Source organism: Lepidochelys olivacea (genome assembly GCF_965140295.1).
Source record: "Lepidochelys olivacea isolate rLepOli2 genome assembly, chromosome: 18".
Lineage (NCBI taxonomy): Eukaryota > Metazoa > Chordata > Testudines > Cheloniidae > Lepidochelys > Lepidochelys olivacea.
The window spans coordinates 15,103,741-15,117,269 of record NC_140428.1 but is presented as its reverse complement, the minus strand read 5'-3'; the positions used below and the strand labels follow the sequence as shown (position 1 = coordinate 15,117,269).

The following is a 13,529-nucleotide window of genomic DNA, read 5'->3' as shown; positions in this document are numbered from 1 at the left end:
GGGGCGGGGCCGCGCCTGCCGCCGCTCGCGGAGGCGGGGGGGGGCGTGGCCCGCGCGGCGGCCGGTGCCGAGTCCCGCCCCGCGTCGCCGGCCTCAGTCAGTCAGCGGCCGGGCAGCTGCGCCGGATGCGGCAGTGGCGGCTGGCGCAGGAGCGAGCGAGCTAGCAGCCGAGGCCGGGCGCCCCCCTCGCTTGGAGACACCCGGATTGCGGGAGGGACGCGATCCTGGGCCGCTTTGGGGTTTTTTTTTTTTTTTACCTCAGAAATAGTCTCCCCTCGCTCCCCCCCACCCTTCGTCTAACCGCCACTTCCGGTTGAATCCCCCCCCCTCTCCCCTCGAGCCGGGTACCTACCCGCCCCCGGTGCTGACAGGATCCCAGTCCCCGTCGCTCCCCCTCCCTGCTGCGAGGGCTCCCGGCCGGGAGGATGATGAACTCGCTCCTCTTCGGGGAGATGGCCCGCGCCTTCTCCGCCGGCCCGGCCCCCGGCGCCTTGGGCCCCGGCAGCCCCGCGGCTGCCCCGCCGCCGGTGACCGCGGCGCTGCGGAACGACCTGGGCTCCAACATCCACCTGCTGAAGGGGCTGAACGTGCGGTTCCGCTGCTTCCTGGCCAAGGTGCACGAGCTGGAGCGGCGCAACCGGCTGCTGGAGAAGCAGCTGCAGGCGCAGCAGAGCGAGCGCGACCGCCGCTTCCGCTACAAGACCTTCTCCCGGGACCAGGCCGTGCAGACGGACTCGGGGCCCCCGGCTCCCGGACAGGGCGCCCGGCCCGCCGGCCCCGCCGCGGCTGCTGCCGCCGCCGCCGCCCCGCCGCAGCCCTACGGCCGCCTGCCTGGCACCATCTGGAGCTACACCCAGGTGCGCCGCACCGGCGGCGGCGGCCTGGAGACCCTGCAGGGGCCCGGCGTCTCCTGGGTCCATCCGGACGGCGTGGGGGTGCAGATCGACACCATCACCCCCGAGATCCGGGCCCTCTACAACGTGCTGGCCAAAGTCAAGCGGGAGAGGGACGAGTACAAGAGAAAGTGAGTGCGGGGAAGGCCTGAAATGAGCATCGCAGGGAGGAGGTGAAGTCGGGCAGTGTGTGGCTCCCACGTCCAGCTCGCTTGTTTGTATTGCATGGGGGAGTTGAAGGAAGGAGAGGGTTTGGGGGACCCCTCGGGGCAGCCGTCCCAGGGTGAGGAAGGGATAGCTAGGCTGGGGAATCTGAGACCCAGGCGGGAACGTGGCTTCCCTTCCCCCAGACTTCCTGTCTATGGAGAGAGGAGGCCGATGGATTTGGAAAACTTGGGGGACCCTCCTCGAGAGAGTTTGCCCCTCCCACCAAGCTGGTTGATTTTTCTGGGGTAGGGTGGGTGGTATTCGGAAAACCTGGAGGCCCTTTGGAGGTTGAAGGCCCACTTTCAAGCTTTCTGTGCGTTCCTGTCTCAAAGGGAGCATTGCAAGCTTAACAGATTTTTTTTTTTAAACCCGTCCTTGGAGAGGGAAGCGATCTACTATTAATGTTTGTTTACATAATTAGCCCTAAATTTAGCTTGGGAGATGAGAACGGGTTAATCCCTTTCATAGTCAATTTCACTTTCTGGCTCTTGTGACTTAGCTCAGTGCTGCAATATTTGGGTTGCAAACACTGCAGGGAAAGGTTTGCATCCAAACAAAAACTGCTTCATTGAACTGTTTAAAAAAAAAACACACCAAACACATACTTGTTGAAAAATTTAAATTCATCTTACATTTTTGTTAAGCCTTGGGAGATTTTTTCGCAAAATTAAACATCTCTAAATACACTAGACATACAGAGTCAAGTCTATGTGCGCTGAGGGTGGGAGGCCAGTAAAAGTCGGTAGCTGGGATCCTGGAGACAGATTTCTATATGCAGTGGGTGCCCAGGGCATCCTGAAGGACAGACCTGGGCAACCACTGCTAAATTCTGTTGCCTTTTAGTTTGAATGGGGTCTGTCTCTGGCAGTTTGGTTTTGTAGGAGGGCAAATTCAGACAACCCTTTTGTGAGACAGACAGGGTTTTGGCCATGTGGCATACAGCACATTCTGATTGCAGCGCTCTGCATGGATGAGAACATTGTGTTCCTTTATAAGCTGTTAGTTTGTCACATTTATGATGTCCTTGCAAATTACATGTTTAAAAAAATCTTAACACTGGGGAGGTGTATGATACATGAATGTATCTTTTGGGGTTGCTCTAGTTTGTCCCTGTGTGTCATGTTGAATAGACTATTGAAACTGGAAAATGGCTAAATTAATATATTTTCCTCTATTTTAAATTTGTTGGCTTAAATTGGAAACCATGCAGTAAAATCACTTGTAGATGTGACAGATGGAAACTTTCTTTGGCTACTTTTAAAAATACCCTTCCACTCCTGATATTTCCTTGCATCTAGCTGTGTGAACCATGAAAATAAGATAATCTGGGAAATCCCAGTTCCAACTGGTTTCTACTGTTAAGTGGCTTTCAGTAGTATGACTTCTGTGGGGTGGGAACTCAAATGTAATGCTGAAAAGTAGTTGATGGCTTGTATTCCAGGGACATCTCTCTTTTGGCAAGGCAACTTTTTTTCTTTAAGGGCTCATATCTGAGTAACCCAGTCTTATCTATTTGATTCTCAACTCCCAGTAAATCGTACCAGTTATACTGGTTATGTGATGTGGATGTCTGTACACTATGAAACTACTCTCCTATTTGATAACACATTTTTAAATCGGGGTAATAGGCCTTCAGAGCTTAGTGCTCTGACAGGAGTTGATGTCAAAATGTGATTTGATTAAAGGAAAGTTGGGGTGTATTTTTTTGTCTGCAGTAGTAGGCACATTACGCCATCGGCTTATTTTGTTTTCATTCTCTATACTAAGAAGATGGGTGGTGACACTTGGGAGAATATGTATTCAGCCTTGTTTCATTTAAGAAAGTTATCTCTAAGGTGCCACTAGTACTCCTTTTCTTTATCCCTAGGATGTGGGTTGTGTCATCAGTGACTAGTGCTACTTTCTTTTTTTAAATAGATGAACGGTGCTTTCTTCTGGAAGAAAAGGCTAAGGTGTAGTCAGTGCACAGATTTGCACTGCTTTAACTTTGTGTTTAGAAATTGATGAAGTTAAAGAGGTACAACCCCTAGTGTGGATGCAGCAATACTCATATAAAAGTGCTTATACCAGTATAGCTGCTTTTGGTCTAATCACCTTTATACCGGTATAACTGCATCCACACTAGCGGGTCTTATTGCTTTAATTAGATCTGTTTCTAAACTGAGGCAGTTAAAGCAGTACAAAAATTGTGTAGATAAGTGCAAGTGTGTATGATTGTGTTAACATCTTGAGTCCCCTTGGAAAGACTTGCATTTTTAATGTCTCCTTCAATGTGGGTATGTCCATTACTAAGTAACTAATTATTACAATTCTAGTTTGCCTTTCCTGACCCCCCCCCCCTTCCTTATCTGTTTGTGCCCTGCACTAGTCAAACCTATATTTTAGGTGACCTGGTTTTTGGAGTTGATTGTGTTTTTCTTGTGAGACATCTAGCAAATTTTGTGTGATTTAGAAAATATTTATGCTGTTTACTTGTTCATTCAGCTCTAGCAGTAATAATAGATTTCAGTTTTACTTTTTCATGCACTACCACAGTATGGAAATGCTTGCGTTGCAAACACCATAGAGACTGCTTACTTCCCAAACAACTATCATTTTTCTTAATGAAAACACTTAGCATCATAGAAGTGTAGGACTGGAAGGGACCTCAAGAGGTCATTTGGTCCAGTCTCCTGCACTCAAGGCAGGGCTATTTAATAAAAAGCTAGCTGCCCAAATGGGTTAGAATCCTGGCCCCTCAGATTAAGAGCCTGATGCTCTGCTGACTGAGCTAGCTGTCATTGCCAACGCTTCTGTTGTGTATTTTTTGTAAAATCACATTTTGGGTTTAAAGTAACTGATAGTGCCCCCTGATGACTGAATTACTCCTAGCACAGTATTCAGAGTAACAGCCGTGTTAGTCTGTATTCGCAAAAAGAAAAGGAGTACTTGTGGCACCTTAGAGACTAACCAATGGAGTGGAAATCTATCGACTGCATGATATATAAAGTCTGCTGCAGTTTCCACGGTATGCATCCGATGAAGTGAGCTGTAGCTCACGAAAGCTCATGCTCAAATAAATTGGTTAGTCTCTAAGGTGCCACAAGTACTCCTTTTCTCCTAGCACAGTAGTCTCCAAATAAAGAAGCCAGTGCGTTTTGTTTCTATCACTTTTGGAAAGAACATTGTCAGCAAAGAGTTAAACATGTGCATAAGTCTTGCTCTGCAAAGATGTCTGGCTAGCTTGCTTACTGTTAACTTGGAAAACAGACCTGTGTGCAATACTTTTTTGAAAGGCTACTATCTTGAGGTGGCAAGATGGAGAATCATTACTTGGGTGCTCTAAACTATTGTTAGCAAACTTCAACTTCCTTGGAGGAAGAGAACTAATATAGTTACCAGATGTGTTACAGTGTTCTTAGATGCTTTCCTCTTAGGTCAAGATGGTAGAAACCTTGAAAGGGGGTGTCTTGTGCCAATGGCAGTGGTTGGTTCTAAGCCTTTTTGAAGGGATCTGTTGTCGTACTGGCTGAAAGATACCGCTCTCCTATGCAGAATGTGATTCGGAAAGTAGGATTCATTATTTTAATACATTTTTATCCAAAGCAGTATATTTATGCTCTGGTGGGTGTGACCACCTAATCAGACAGGGCACAATTGTCAGACACTTCTTCCTTTGCAGAAGAACTGAATAGGTGGTGAATATGAATTATGAGATTCAGAAATAAAATTCACCTCCAGTTTTTATAGCATATTTGCCTTTCCAGTATGGAGTACATTGGAAAATCTATTTTGAAGTGACTTACTAATCATGTTGTTGGTAAGATATTTCAGTTTGGTCCATGCTCTTTTTATTGGGGAGCTAATAATGCACTAGGGGATTTGTGATAATATGCTAATATTCCAGGGGAGAGCTTAAGCATAAGAACAGGGTCAGACCAGTGGTCCATCTGGTCCAGTATCCTGTCTTCCGACAGTGGCCAATGCCAAATGCTTTAAAAGAAATGAACAGAACAGGGCAATCATTGAGTGATCCGTCCCCTGTCATCCACTCCTAGCATCTGAAAGCATGGGGTTGTGTCCCTGACAATCTTAGCTAATAGCCATTGATGGACCTATCTTCCATGAATTTATCTAATTCTTTTTTGAATCTTGTTGTAGTTTTGGACTTCTCAACATCCCCTGGCAATGAATTCTGCAGGCTGACTGTGTGTTGTGTGAAGAAGTACTGCCTTATGTTTGTTTTTAAATCTGCTGCCTATTCATTTCACTGGGTGACCCCTGCTTCTTGTGTTCTGTGGAGGGGTAAATAACACTTCCCAGTTTGCTTTCTCTACACCATTCATGATCATATAGTCCTTTATCATATCCTCTCATTTTCTAAGATGAACAATCCTGGTCTTTTTAATTCCTCCTCAGATTAAGCTGCTCCATATCCCTAATCGCTTTAGCGTGGTGGTGGTAGCTGTGTTAGTCTGTATCGGCAAAAACGAGGAGGAGTCCTTGTGGCACCTTAGAGACTAACAAATTTGTCTGGGCATAAGTTCTAGCCCACGAAAGTTTATGCCCAAATAAATTTGTTAGTCTCTAAGGTGCCACAAGGACTCCTTGTTGTTTTTGCTAATCATTTTAGTTACCTTTCTCTGCATCTTTTCCAGTTCTAATATCTTTTTTTGAGGTGGGGTGACCAGAACTGCACCCGGTATTCAAGTTGTGAGCATTATATTTGCAGTCTTATCTATGCCTTTCCTAGCGATTCCTAACATTCGGTTACCTTTTTTGACTGCCACTGCACATTAAATGACTGTATTCAGAAAACTATCCACGATGACTCCAAGAACTTTCTTGAGTGGTAACAGCTAATTTAGACCCTATCATTTTGTAAGTATAGCTGGGATTATGTTTTCCAGTGTGCATTACTTCACACTTACCAAAGTTCTGCCATTTTGTTGCCCAGTCACCTTGATTCTGAAAATTCTCAAGAAGAGATTGTGAAGGAACAACAATAAGGTTGTAAAGCATATTTTCTGATGATCTTCCTTTTTTACCACAAAACAAGTAAAATTAATCCTACTGAGAAATACTTTTTACAATTGCCACTTAGAAATGTGTATCAGCCCTTAAGTATACATCTTATAGGAAAACATACTGATACCAAGATGTGTGACAGATGACTACATTACTGAGTTGTGCAAATACCATTGCTAGTAGTGTTTGTTGGTTTGTTTTTTTGGTTACACAATGGTTATACAGTCTCTGTACCAAGCAACCAATTCACATAAAGCTTCTGAGTCTTGGTGACACAAATATTGTCCCCTGTTGAAATAGTTGCAATAAGCTCCATGACTGGATTGCAAGGTGTGGCGAGCACAATTTCCTCTTGAATGTCAACGTCTTGTAGTTCATGTGTAGCCTGTTTAATGCTAGTAGGAAAAAATCATGTTCAAAATAAATTTTTTTTTAAAATTGAAACTTCCTTCTGCACAAATATGAAAATCATGCCATAGTCACAAGCTGAAAAACACAGCAGTCAGATTGAGAGCAACTTTTGGTAAAGAGGAGGTAAAACTGTCTAAAAAATCTGAAGGTTATCAAAGATTTTTTTATCGGAAGAGGTTCCACAAGCAAACTTTAAAATTACAAACGGCTTCCCTCTAACAACAGACTGCTTAATTCCCCACGCCTTTTTTCCACCTATGAAAGTCTAGATTTTCTTGGAGCTGCAGCAGCAGCTTATTATGATATAATGTTGAAACATATATAACCTTTGGCTAATATTTTGTCAGTAGAATGCTGTGATTTGTTTTAAAATTACAAATGTGAGTAAAGTCTGGAGCAGATATAAGCAAAAGTTCCCATGAGGAATCAGCTGACTAAGAAACAGGCTGTGTCGAACTAATTTCCCTCCCCCTCTACTATTTTATTCAAGGATACATGAAAACAGCCACTTCGTTAAATGTTTTCTGTTTCTCTTTATCACTCTGAATTATTAATTTCTGGATAATTATTAAAAGTAGCTTCTGATTCTAGATCTGCTCACAAGTCCTTTGGTCAATTTTTGACATCTGGTAACAACACTTCACTGTGTTTAACTCCTTTTCTGTTGCTATTTGAAAGACCTAACTACACAGGGAAACTTAGGTTAACTGTATACAAAGTAAGTAAACCAGAGAATCACTTTTCCAGTCTTTCAGTAGGTGTTATCTTAAATGTTACTTCTAAAAGTTAGAAATAAAATGGTGTTCATGCATGTGTCCTTTGTCATAGGAAGAAAAACTTGGGAGATGTGAGAAGAAAAAAATCTTCAACATTTTCTTTGAGAGACAGTGGATTTGTAGATGTTATATAAATGTGAATTTTTATATTGGATCAGTGCAGCATTTTGCATATGTATAACCATTTGCCTGGTTACCCAAAGGATGATCAGTATAGCTTGTTATAAGAAGAATCCTGTTTCAGAAGAATGGTTAATGATGCAAAACTGTAAACAATATTGTCATAGTTCAGTCTAGTTATTGTGTTACATAATCGCCTTATTAGTATGTTAACAATTTAGGATTCTTGTTAGGTTTTAGCAAGTGAAGTAGTGTAGCTGGGATCTAATCAATGCCATTCAAAGAGATGAGCTTAACCACATACCCACACATTGAAATGCATTCTCCTGGACTGTAGGAGAATGTCTGTCTTGACTATTTGAAGAGGCAGCGTTATAAATCAAGGTTAAACATAGGAGGGTGACACCCCAGTTTATGAAATATACCGAAATGTGCACTGCATGGAATTTGGTTTCTAATATGCTATTCAAGACAAAAATGCACATGTTAAGATTTATTTATTTATTTTATTTTGAGGTAGGTAACAGTTCAGGTTCTCACCTTTTTAGGCTCTGAGGGGGGTATGTGTAGCTCTCCCATTAAGATCTGGGAGCACTGTGACTGTCCAAATATTCCTGTGTGTGGCCAACAAAAGTCTGTTGAGTTTGTGAAAACCCTCCTGCAGTCATTCCATATTCTTCTCTCTGAATAGCTTTTAAAAATAAAAAAAAATCTCTGCAAGAGACCTGCTGATCAGTTTGTCCAGAGCTTTAGTTTGAACACTTGAATGGATTATATTTTATGGGTTTAAAATTGTTTTTAATTGGTTCATATATTTAGAATCTACCAGATATTGAGGGTTTTTTTTCTTGTAGCAGTCGAAAGAAACTTAATAGTTGAGCTGGAAATAGTTGTTTTTCCTCAGGATGGTCTTTTCATTTTGAAAATTAATAAAGTCCGGTTGAAGAACAAGAGATTATCTCAAATTTGCTGCTGCTGGATAGATTTCCATTGTCAAAGGCAAAGCATGTCAAAACTAACTAGATCTGTTTTTTTTTTTTTTTAAAGGAACTTAATAAAATTTTGCTTAGGACAAAATTTGTAGGAATGTCTAAACTTAAAAATCAATGGTAATATGATGCAAATGTTTTTTATTGGGTCCCCATGTATTATAGCATGACTTCTGAGGTGAACACAAGAATTTCTTCAGGGTACTAGATTTTCTCCCCTCCATGTTTCAGTTTGTTACAGAGCTAGTAATGCTTTCTACCTGTAAATTAAGGTACTTCCCTCTAATTCGTAATTCCAGTATATTTCTGCTCTCCTTTTTACAGTTTAAAAGGGCCAGTTGGCTTTTCAGTAAAAGTGCTTAGTAGAGATTTCGTTACCAGTTGGACAAACCAAATTCAGATACTTCTCACCTACCCTTGTTGAAGGAAAATTCTGAAGTAAATGCTCATGCTTCTGAAATTGAAAGTTAGTGTTAAAGGAATTCTAGCTGTTAACAGCAAGAGAGAATTTCTGCTTGAGGAAGGGAGAAAATTATCTGATGCCAAAAACAATAGCTGTGCTACAGAATATATCATTACTAGGAATTAGAGAAGCAGGACTTTTTGGCTCCATAACTCTGTCTTCTGTTACTTAGACCAGTGATTTTCAGCCTTTTTTCATTTGCAGACCCCTAAACAAATTTAAATGGACCCTCAAGGGTCTGCGGATTGAAAACCACTGACTTAGACTTTTTGTAGTCTGGGTGTAAGAAATGTATTTGTCTCTGAATTGTGCTACTGTGCTATCCTTAATGTTGATGATGCATCTTTGTCCAGTGTTTGTGATTAACATGATTTTGGAAAAAATCCATATCAAATCTTTCAGATTCTGAATTCTAATACAAGTAGAAACTAGAGTAATTGGCCAAGGAGTGAGGGCTCTCATGCTTTTGGGAAGAAGGCAAAGTATTTTTTCCCCTTCAGTCCTCCCTTATATACATTGCAGTAGTGCCACGAAGACCCAGTCAGGATTGGGTCCCTTGCCCTGAAGAGTTTACTCATGTCTTGTTTAAATTTGATTGTCCTCCCTCAAATAGTTTATTACAGGAGTGACAGTAACAATACTATATGGTTACATAGGCAACAGTGTGAACCACTTAATTCTTAATCACACTACTTAAAATTCCCTATTACATTGCAGCTTCTCCTTACCCCTTTAATGTTTGCACCCTTGAAAAAGTCATGCGGTTTGCGGTCCCCTTTATCTATTACCATTGGTTCTTTTTTTATTATTATTTTTTATTATTTATTTTAAGTGTAAGCTAGCTCTGCAACTCAGATAACTGTCCCTTCCCTGGGGTGTCTGTCCCATAAAGGGATAGGAGGCAATAGGGGTTCCAGAGTTCTCCACTCTTTATTGTTGTTGAGTGGGTCCCTGCAGCTGTCAAGGTACAAAAAAGAAAAGTCAATTGATGGAGTATGCGTGGGCACTGTGGTCTGGGATTATGGAGGTGCTCTCTAGAGTCCTTGTTCACATCATGGGGTAGTTCTGCCCCTGGGAGATGAAAGGGGTACCTCCCTTCAACAGAGCCAGCTGGTGAGGTGTGGCAGCGGGGTATGGTTCCATAGAAGGGGTTCATCTTCCCTCACCATGATGACACCCTCAGAGGAAGTGGACAAGGAAAGTTCTAGCTGAGCTCCACACTGGTGCTTGGCTCCCATTCTCTCTATTAATGAGGTGCTTTGAGCTTTTTGGAGCTGTGCTTTTCCTGTCACCCCATGAGGCTAAGGCAGGGGTGGACCTTCTAAGCCTCTGGAATGGAGGGAATCCCTCTTATATTCTGGTTAGGGTGGTTGAGGAAGACTTCCATGCCTTTCAAAGGATGGCTACGTCCATGGAAAATACTGTAATACTTGTCCTCTAATTTATAGCTTTTAATACACCTTTTCAGTATTTTGTGAATCCATATGAAAGTAAACTCAGGTCTTCCAAAGGCTGAAAAACCAGATTCTGAAGTACACTTGATAGAGCAAAAACAAGCTCTTTTAAAAATCTTAAACCCAAATTGTCTCTGAAGACGTGCAATTTAGGAGTCAAGCAAAAACAAACCCAGGAACAAGATATTTCTAGCTATTCATTATGTATAATCTTAGGCTTAAATTGCTGTATAGTAATGCATTTCAAGTGCTTGGCTTTCTGTAACTAAGGAAAGAATGGGACTGGTGCAGCTGCTTTTTTGTGGTTCAGATTTTTGTGGTGATGCTCTGCCAGGATTTTGAATTGGCTTCTTGCATATGTTTTTTTTTTTTTTTTTTTGTCCTGTTGATGGCTTTCTGATATCTTCTCAGGGTTCTGTTTTTAAAGCTTTTGTGTGTCTAGACAACACTAAATTCAAAGGGGTGGAGAAACCATTTTTTTCTATTAGTACAAGAATTGGAGATGTTTATTATTACCCATTGGGTTAAAATCTTAAACTAAATTAAGTGTGCTAAAATGGGGGCCATTAACTGAAGCCATTTGCAGCTTGGAATTCCATAAAGTTTTCCCCCAGACATGCCTCCTTTGCTTAGTAAAAGGTTATCTAACACTGTCCTGTGAACTTAGTTTGTAGTAACAAACAGATCAGCCAGCTTCAACTGGGATTTGGCTCAGTAAGCAGGGCAAAGAACCAGCATATCCCTAGGCTATGCTTGTAACAGTCAGTTCTCAAACTAACTAGGTTCTCCCCCAAACAAATGCTCTGATAGGAGTGGGGAGAAAAGTATCTGTCACTCAAATCCCCACTCTTACATGCTATATATATTAATTCTTAAGATTTTTAGCATCAAGTCTCATCCTCCTTCTGTCTCTCACAATTTGTATAGAAACCTCTTTATTTTTGACTGATGAAGTTTAAGGAAAAATTCTTTTTAACCTCAGTTTTGATTAGCAGAACAATGTAAGATTATTATAATGTATGGTGGCATGTCGGATGAGCACATGGCAGTAGAGTTCAGATATATTGTGAAACTGTCTTGTTTGGGATCCATGAGTGAAAGTGATTGGCTAGTGGCCAGAAATCAGTATTCATGTCAGCTCTGGAGAAGTGCTGTAGGAAGGAGTGTGGGGCTTCTTCCCAAAATGAAGGGAGGGATAATGCTTTGGCTGCTTTTCAAACTGAACTTTATACAACTTTATTGCACCAGGCTCTGTCATCAAATGCCAGTGTCTAGAAATCCAGCAGTTTATCAGATTTTTCAGCTCTTTTATGCATCCACATGTTCAGAATTGGTGTGCAAGCAGATAGAATCTTCTGGAATGTTGTGTTGGAGGAATAGATATGCTGCTTTCTGCCATGCAGAGTGGAGTCTTCAGTAGCAAGATCGTCCAATTTGAAACTGTTTTCACAATCATGACATTAATATGGCATCTGGTTAAAATACTTTTAATAAAACTACTCTCCTATCTGGCTCTAATATTGAAAATGTGTTTAAATCTCTCTCTTTGCCTTGTATGTATTCATTGAGTTGTTGATCCATATACAAAACATTACATCAGTCCTGCCCCGGGTCTACTTCAAGAACATAGAGAGGCTAGAAAGAATGGTGCTCTGTGCCCATTAATGATGTTTCCTGCTTGTTAGTGACCACAGAACTCCAATCTAGTTGAATTGTTACTGTGTGAAGTTGAATCACAGATGATGCATGTCTTGAGTCTTTTTGTTTGGGCACTTCCATCCCTGCATAATTCATAACCACATGACTGACAATGACTGGACACACAACTCTGAAACATCCTGCTGGAGTTCACGTATCCAATTCGCACCAGAGATCACTGCTTGGAAAAGGGTTCAAGCTAACACAATCTAGTGAAGGAAAATTAGTTGCATATGTTTAAAGTTTTATGAGCTAGAGCTTGAAAATAAGCATTTGGGTTTGGATCAGACTTCTGGTTAGGTTGATGAAACCCAGTACTCTTTTGTGGATTACAGTTCTCTCCAAATGCACCCAGTCCTTCCAGCCTTGGCTTCTATCATCCTGGAAATTTCCAAGGTATACTGTCTTAATAAAGGGGCCAGTTACATGGGATCTAACACACTGTTTGCATCATTACTGTTCGTAATGTGGTTCCAAATTTAGTTCATCTTTAATCTGATGGAATGTCAGTGGAGTTCCTTTGGTTATGTATTAAAATTATAACTAAAGCAAACCTTGGCATTATGACAGGTTTCAGAGTAACAGCCGTGTTAGTCTGTATTCGCAAAAAGAAAAGGAGTACTTGTGGCACCTTAGAGACTAACCAATTTATTTGAGCATGAGCTTTCGTGAGCTACAGCTCACTTCATCAGATGCATATCGTGGAAACTGCAGCAGACTTTATATATACAGAGAGAATATGAACCAATACCTCCTCCCACCCCACTGTCCTGCTGGTAATAGCTTATCTAAAGTGATCATCAGGTGGGCCATTTCCAGCACAAATCCAGGTTTTCTCACCCTCCCCCCCCCCCCCCCCCCACAAATTCACTCTCCTGCTGGTGATAGCAGGAAATAGTCCAACTTGATTGTCATGCACATTGTGTAAAGAGTTGTCACTTTGGATGGGCTATCACCAGCAGGAGAGTGAATTTGTGTGTGGGGGGTGGAGGGTGAGAGAACCTGGATTTGTGCTGGAAATGGCCCACCTGATGATCACTTTAGATAAGCTATTACCAGCAGGACAGTGGGGTGGGAGGAGGTATTGGTTCATATTCTCTGTGTATATATAAAGTCTGCTGCAGTTTCCACGATATGCATCTGATGAAGTGAGCTGTAGCTCACGAAAGCTTATGCTCTAATAAATTGGTTAGTCTCTAAGGTGCCACAAGTACTCCTTTTCTCTTGGCATTATGGACAATCTGAAAAATGTAATTTAATTTTCTCTTTGGATGCTATACAGACAGGATAAATAATTTTGTGGTTTCCCAATTTAAATTGTTTCACAGATAGGAGGAGTTCAACGTGCAGAGTTGCTGTAAACTATCAAATAGAAACATAACTTGGGATGCAGCTAGCCCCAGTATTTTGTAAAATGCAAGTTATATGTAGATGCTTGTTGCATTAGAATAGAATAGTTTTATTAAGATTTTTAATGTACATTGTTTATATTCATAACTGAAGGTTAACAT

The 13,529-nt window shown here is 41.7% G+C and overlaps 1 protein-coding gene across 2 annotated transcripts in view; it reads left to right on the top strand.

The window, feature by feature from the left end:
* The first annotated feature begins 346 nt into the window (after positions 1–346).
* IFFO2 (intermediate filament family orphan 2) overlaps positions 347–13,529 on the top strand; it is a 52,930-nt gene continuing 39,747 nt past the window's right edge. For both annotated transcript variants that reach the window (XM_084652023.1, XM_084652022.1), the window contains exon 1: positions 347–1,024. In XM_084652023.1, coding sequence (XP_084508149.1) covers positions 426–1,024 — 599 coding nt within the window. In that variant the 5' untranslated portion in view covers positions 347–425. The remainder of the gene's footprint in view (positions 1,025–13,529) is intronic.